The 7,949-nt window shown below is 34.6% G+C and overlaps 1 protein-coding gene across 2 annotated transcripts in view; it reads left to right on the top strand.

Moving 5' to 3' along the window:
* Positions 1–7,533, top strand: part of LOC125046094 (N-acetylglucosamine-6-sulfatase-like) — a 7,723-nt gene extending 190 nt beyond the window's left edge. Inside the window, exons 1-5 of one of the 2 annotated variants that reach the window (XM_047643732.1) lie at positions 2,239–2,263; positions 2,501–2,669; positions 2,988–3,142; positions 3,307–3,394; positions 4,752–7,533. In XM_047643732.1, coding sequence (XP_047499688.1) covers positions 2,556–2,669; positions 2,988–3,142; positions 3,307–3,394; positions 4,752–6,041 — 1,647 coding nt within the window. In that variant the 5' untranslated portion in view covers positions 2,239–2,263; positions 2,501–2,555 and the 3' untranslated portion in view covers positions 6,042–7,533. Of the gene's footprint in view, positions 1–2,238; positions 2,264–2,500; positions 2,670–2,987; positions 3,143–3,306; positions 3,395–4,751 lie in introns of those variants that run through there. The other variant, XM_047643731.1, reaches the window with a different exon arrangement.
* Positions 7,534–7,949: the final 416 nt, after the last annotated feature.

The following is a 7,949-nucleotide window of genomic DNA, read 5'->3' as shown; positions in this document are numbered from 1 at the left end:
ATGACGATTTTTTTTTCCCCTTTGTTTACCATTTCCCCCTTTTTTTTTTTTTTTTTTTTTTTTGGTTAGTTTTATGGTAGTTGTAGATCCTATATATATCGGCTTTATTACCTCTTTGAGAATGAGATCATTTATTTATTTCTTAATTTGTGATCTTATTGAGGTCAAACTTGAAGCAAAACTCATTTATTCTTCACAAAATTGAAGTTTTTTTTTTTTTTGTGCGAAATCGTAATGCGAAATCGAGATGAAATTGAGGCTCATTTTGATCTGAATATTGAAACTAATGCAGGGAAGCATCTCATGTGAAGTGATAAAATATAGATCTCAAAGCTACCTCTCTCTCTCTCTCATTACTGCTTAGAATGGCCGTTAATTACCTCTTGTATTTTTAACGAAGACGCAGTAATGCCTGGTATGGTATGAGGAGTAAGAAGCTGGTATTAGGAAGCTACAAGGTAGGGAATTAATGTCACAACAGAGACGCTGTGACTTCTGTAATTCTCGCTTCGGCATAGGCCAACGAACCCCATTAGGCAAAAGAGAGTTTGGACTTGTTCCTCATTCGACAGGATATTGCTTGAAATCTTTAATGAATGTTGTAAAAGGTACAGAGTTTATTTGTCTTTGCCGAAGCGGAGGATGTGGAGATTTCGGCATCGCTGGACTTAGAGGCAGGAGCTTAGCATAGGGTTTCAGAGTTTGATAATTGATTGCCACTTTGTCTATACTCAGGATTCTTTTTGGCATAGTTTTAGTTTCCCAAGGCCATGCAGTACAAGGTAAAATTTACCTTTAATGGACAGTATGGCTGAAAACAAGACACTTTTCATTATTTATTATTATTTGTGATGGAAAATAACAAGAGATTCGTGCATATTACAGCGTGGATAATTGAAATAAAAAATACTGGTTTACACACATCAAATTATTTAAACATATAAATGGCTTACGATTTTGAATTAATAGATAAAAACACTTGTACATCAACTTTATTTTCCAGTATGATACCACAGCATAAAAACATTTTTTATTATGATTGTTGCTATTGTTAAAGCATTGTTTCCTGACAGGAATCTAAGACAATAGAAACATAAAATTGAATTTGATAGATCAGTAAATGTTGAACGTTTCTTAGAACATGCTTAATCTCTGGGGGATAGTTAATGTGTATCTAAAACTGTATTTTTACCTTTATACTTTTTAATCATAGGGATAATTTGTCTGCCACATAATATTATTATTATTGTTATTATTTTTATTATTATTATTATTATTATTATTATTATTATTATTATTATTATTATTATTATTATTAATGTTGTTATTAATGTTGTTATTAGTTATTATTATTATTATTATTATTGTTATTATTAATTTTAGTGTTGTTGTTGTTATTGTTAGTTATTATTATTGTTAGTTATTGTTATTGTTATTGTTTTGTTATTATTGTTATTGTTATTGTTAGTTATTGTTATTTTAATTGTTATTTTTATTATTATTATTATTATTATTATTATTATTATTATTATTATTATTATTATCATCATAATTATTATTATTATCCCAACACATACATGCCATGCCCTCTATGAGTTTTCTTAATTAATTTGATTTTTTTTATATAATACTGATGGTAATAATATTTGCAATAATGATATAAATAAAAATAGTCAGTATGTGATTTTTGAAAATTTATTCATGTAAGGTTTCAGCTCTGTGATTCTTCATAAAACTACATATGTAACATATAAAGCGACTGAATTAATTTAGATGAAGCATGATTTATTAGGTTACATTTCCATTAATGTCTCTTCATGTTTTATTTACTAGCTCATTTGCATGTAATACCTGGCTAAATATACATATACATCTTTTAGCAGATTCAGAACACACACAGGTGTTTCTTTTGGATACTCTTGTGTTTGTACAGCAAAGCCATCATGAAGGAATGTGTAAAAATGCTGAGATATTAAGAAGGGGGGGTGGGTAGTCAAAATATACTCAACTGGGAGAGAGAGATGTGTGTATAAGCCTTTTATGCCATCACAGTTTATCACCTGCGAGAAATGTTTCACCTGGTTTGAGCCTGTTTACAGTCTTTTGGCTCTGATAACCTTCTCTTCTTTACTGCTGTTAGAGTTGTGAGAGAGGTTACATGTAGTGAGGTTTGGTGCTGTGCTGTAGTGAAGATTGATATTGCTAGTTTTAAAATAGAGTTATTTGAAAAGAAAATGTGCAAAGTTATCATGTCTGTCTATTAGTGAGTGTTTTTTGAATTTTTTTTTTTTGGGGGGGGGGGATTATTTTGTTTCTTCATGGCGAGAAAGGAAGAACACAGGATTCTTTTGAAGTGAATGAAATGAAAAAAAAGTTATCCATATAGATTAGCTTAACAGATAAGGTGTCAGAATACATTTTGAAGAGTAGTTATCTTGTCCTAATCATTATATACTCAATTTATGCATCTTGTCTTTAAGTAGTTACCATTTCCTTTCAGGCGGCGGTAGATACTTAGTACCTAGAAATACTCTTGGCATGACGTCAAGGGAAAGATGGAGTGTCGACAGATAGGTTACCTCTTCATGGGGTTTGCAGTGTTTGTGTCTGTCATGTATTGGTCTTCACCGAGTCATGTACGTGGGGAACTTAGAGCTCAATACATGAAGGTGAGTTTTCCTTATGGTGATCATTTGATGTTAGAAAGGAATTTTTTTTTTTTGTTAGCCTATTTGATGTTTTGTCATTTTCTATTAGAATGTTTAATTTCTCTTAGTATATTTCTTAATTATAACAAACCATTTTTGTTTTGTTAAATGTCATGTGCACATTCTTCTATAAAGAATCCAGATTTCTTAAAAGATATGGAATCTTTGATAGCACTCTTGCAAGGAGATGGTCTCCATAAAAGAAGGAAGATATTTTGAATGTAGGGTTAGTAAGGGAAATCCAGGAACAAAATCCCCTTAGTGTACCCTTCTCTGCAGAAGACTCAACCGAACTTTGTGTTCATTCTGACGGACGACCAGGATGTGGTGCTGGACGGCATGCTTCCCATGGCCAACGTGAAGAAACTGATTGCCAAGGAAGGCCTCACCCTGTCCAACTCCTTTGTTGCGAGTCCTCTCTGCTGTCCCAGTAGGTATGTTTCAGCGGACTTTTGGCTTTTTACTTATGTGTATGGTACAATTAGCTTTTTTTTTTTTTTTTTTTTTTTGTAATTTTATCCCTGTATCGTGTTTGAAATATCAACATTTGTATTTATATGTCTGGTATGCTTCTAATTTCATATTCTTTCTTTTCTAGGTCCAGCATTTTAACAGGACAGTATGTACACAATCACATGGCCATTAATAATTCGCTAAGTGGCCAGTGCAGTGGCAAGAGGTGGCAGGTTAGTCCTAGGGAATATTCATTAAATTATTGGTACTGGGTCCATGCACTATGCACTGTAGTTTTATATTTGTCACCAAGTCATTCAATTAAACCAACCTGGCCTGGCATAGACCTTGAATTTTTGGAATGTTTTTGTTTCTAATTCTATTAATATTATTGTTTTTATCATTGCATTGTCATTCTTATGATGGTATTAATAACATCTATAAAATTTGAAAACTATAATCAAGGAAAAGGATTGGTAGATGAGATTAGGTAGGCCTAGTAATTGGTGACTAAGCACTTGTAGAGCTCTCAATGTATAGACAAAATGGATATCTTAAAAATCACTGGACATATATACACAAGCCCTCCTAATGGCAGCAGATTTGGAGGAAAGGCCTGGGGGGGAGGGGGAAGAGGCAGAGGCAGTGAGCTTTAGGATGAGAGAATCAAAACTAAGTTAAAGAAAGTTTTCAAATACTTTTACATCCAAAGAATTACCCAGTGAGTTTCAGGGCATGCAGAATTATATTGCATACTATAAGCCACTGACCATCCAATGTATGTTGTCTTATTGTGACCGTTTAGGGGTGGCTATATATATATTTTTGTTCATTTTCTCCATTGCCTACAGGGATTCAATCCTTCCAAAGGAAGGTGTATAGATTTTTTTTAATGGCTTAATTCTGATTGAGTATCCCTTTAAAGTTGGTCACACACTCACACTCACTCACTCACTCACTCACTCACTCACTCACTCACTCACTCACTCACTCACTCACTCACTCACACTCACTCACTCACTCACACTCACTCACTCACTCACTCACTCACTCACTCACTCACACTCACTCACTCACTCACTCACTCACTCACTCACTCACTCACTCACTCACTCACTCACTCACTCACTCACTCACTCACTCACTCACTCACTCACTCACTCACTCACTCACTCACTCACTCACTCACTCACTCACTCACTCACTCACTCACTCACACTCACTCACTCACTCACTCACTCACTCACTCACTCACTCAAACACACACACACACACACACACACACACACACACACACACACACACACACACACACACACACACACACACACACACACACACACACACTTTTTTTTAAAATTTCAGGTTAGATTGTAAGATGCTATTTTGATGATATGATGAACCCAGTTAGAATATTATATTATCTTGAGCAAATAAAAAAGTATAACTTGTCTGCCACAATATAAGCAAAAACTAGTCTTATCAGGCACATCAATCAGGCATTTCAATGCTTTCTGTGAAGAGAAGAATGAGAAGTTTATTTTTACCATATTATCTATGCATCTATTTTAAGCCTTTTCCTGTTTTCAGATGGGACCAGAGAAGAGGACTTTTGCAACCCATCTCCACAAGTACGGTTATGAAACATTTTTTGCCGGGAAGTACTTAAACCAGTATGGCCACGAGAAGGTTGGAGGAGTGAAGCACGTCCCACCAGGATGGGACTGGTGGATCGGGTTAAAGGGAAATTCGCGATACTACAACTACACACTCTCGGTTAATGGAGTGGCCGAGAATCATGGGGCTGACCCTGACAAGGACTACCTCACGAAGGTCATAAGCGAGAGGGCCCAGGAGTTCCTGCACAAGTCTTCATTTGAGAAGCCCTTCCTTATGATGCTGTCAGTGCCGTCTGCACATGCGCCCTTCACCCCTGAGCCCAAGTACTCTGGCAACTTTTCCTCCCTCAAAGCACCCAGGACAGAGAACTTTAACATCAAAGCAGGTGAAGGCAAACACTGGCTGATGCGGCAAGGTGTTCAGCCTCTCCCTGAGGATGTTGTGGACAAAGTGGATGATGTCTTTAGGAACAGACTTAGGACACTGCTCACGGTGGATGATATGGTGAAGGATGTTGTGGAATACTTAAAGGAGGTGGATGAACTTAAAAATACCTATTTAATCTTCACATCTGATAATGGGTATCACTTGGGACAGTTTTCTCAGCCCCTGGATAAGAGGGAACCATATGAGACGGATATCCGGGTACCTTTTACAATTCGAGGCCCTAACATACCCTCAGGAATGGTCAACACATTCCCAACAACTAATATCGATCTTGCACCGACTATCTTAGACTTAGCTGGGGTACCGATACCCAAGTACATGGATGGTATTTCACTGAAGTCAGAAATAACTAAAACCAAGTCCACAGGCATTAGAGTTGTGTTGAATAGCATTAGTCTTTCAGATGAAGAGCTGCTTAAGAGGGAGTATCAGGTCCCAGGCTATCCTCAGGTACGAAGAACCATGTTAGTGGAACACTCTGGGGAAGGTGTGGAAAAAAATAATGGGTGCGAGTTCATGGGTTCAGGTTTATCTGGTTGTAATCCTAACTTTGCGTGCAAGTGTGAGGACTCATGGAACAACACATATGCATGCTTAAGACAGGTAAGCAGCGAGGAAAACTTTCTATTTTGCAAATGGGATGATGGGGAGTCATTCCAAGAAATGTATGACCTGAAGAGTGATCCACAGCAGCTGAACAATACCATTGGAATAATAAAGAGAGATGTCCACAAGAAGTTGAATAATCTGCTTCGCAATTTAAAGAGATGCAGAGGGGCAAGGTGTGCAGATCTGTCTAGTTTTGTCATTTAGCGGGTTTTAATTTTATAGTGAATTTATTTTTTAAATACAGAATATTGTGATATATAAATTTCTAATAATGCTTCGTGATGTTTCTGAGAAACCTGGAAATACTGTTTATCAATTAGTAGATTGACATATATTTTTTTCTTTTTTATTCTTTTTGTTGGAAAAAAAATCCAACTTTGCATGTTTTCTGTTGGAAATTGTCTATCATGGGTTATTTGTAGAATATAAAAGATTAAGGAAAAACAAAAAGAGTTTGGGCTAAATTGGCATCTCAGGGTTGAGGAGCTTGTTGAAATCTAGAAAGAAGTTACTTTCATTTTGACTTGTTTGGACACTGCAAGTTGTACATGATTAAATTAATGGGGTCAGCAACCTCCTGTGATATTAGAAGTTAAGTTTACTTATTGCTTCAAGTAACTATTAATGATAAATCAGGAACATTCACATAGGTTTATTGTTTGTACATACAGGAAATGGGGACTGGTTCATCCCATGTTACAGAGTAGTATGTTGTATATTACAACGACTTACTAAATATTAACTAAACAGAAATGTAGATAGAACATAAGATATTTTTGTAAACTCAATTTATTTTTTTTGTTTTGTTTTATAGGCACTGATTATGAAAAAAAAAGGAAATCTGAAAGTGATAGTCAAGTGTTCATTTCCTTGCTGAGATCAGTAACAGTATTATCTTTATTGTTCTTGTTCATCCTTTGAGCATCTCAGTTCATAGCCACTTCTGGAAATGTGAAAAGTGTTGTTGGTATGAATTCCCTGATTGGCAAAGAATTTCAGAATATGGGAAAGATATTAATTTTACTTTTCCAAAAGAAAAACCATGGCATACTTTCAATTAATAAAAGAAGAAAATTTCTTGTGCAATTTTTGGTGTGAAATGTCTTCCTCAAATGTCTTCCAGTTTTATTTTGATGATAAAATTAGCATTGGAATTCAGGTTAATGACTATTATGTACTTTTAATTCCTCTTGATTTTATCTCTTTACTTACATTAATTATTTTTATATATGTAATCCAGTGAAGCATTGTTATTAATGCATACATTAGGCTTAAGTATGATATGTGATTCTATATTATCAGATGAGAAGGTGCAGCTTGAGGATGCAACAACTGGTATAGCTTAATACGAAGAATGTGAGGTTTTATAAGGAAGGTATTGCAAATTATTTTCTGCAATTTCCTAATTGTGGAAGTCTTAATTAATTCCATTATTGTGCCATGACTTCACATTTTCGTTTTCATTATGAATTCATTAATCCCGTTGCGTGATGATTTGTACTGACAATCCTATGTATTTATTTTTTGTTATCATACCTGGTGATTAATTAGAGATATTTTGGGAATGATATATGGTATTATATTTGTTCTGAGATTATGTTGGTGCTTTTATTCAAAAGGTTGTTGAAAGGAAATTCTTGTCAGTTGTCATTATTATTTTTTTTTAATTGGAGTTATCAATAAATTTTTTCTTGTATCCAAGTATAATTTATTCTCCCAATATACTAATATTTGATTTAGAAAGAACATAGTGTATGTGCCTAGAAAATGGATAAGGTTTAACACATAAATGTGCTAGACATTTAAGGTCATATAGCACTATGGTAAGGTATTGTAGCAAAAAGAGTAATGTGCCTTAAAACAACAACAACAAAAAAAAAACATAACAAAACAACAAAACAACAATAACAGGGTGGCATGTATGTGTCTGCATGTCAAATGTGATTTTCTTTTTTTTATTTTGTTCACACATGGTTACACTAAAGCTCAGCCATGAAGGAGTAAATTACTACATCCTAACTGTTGTTAATGACCTTAAATGTTGCCACAACAGATAATTTTAAATAATCAATTTTGCTTGAATTTTGGAAAAAAAGAAAGAAAAAAAAAAAT

Source organism: Penaeus chinensis, chromosome 38 (assembly GCF_019202785.1).
Source record: "Penaeus chinensis breed Huanghai No. 1 chromosome 38, ASM1920278v2, whole genome shotgun sequence".
Lineage (NCBI taxonomy): Eukaryota > Metazoa > Arthropoda > Malacostraca > Decapoda > Penaeidae > Penaeus > Penaeus chinensis.
This window is presented reverse-complemented; position numbering and strand designations above follow the sequence as displayed.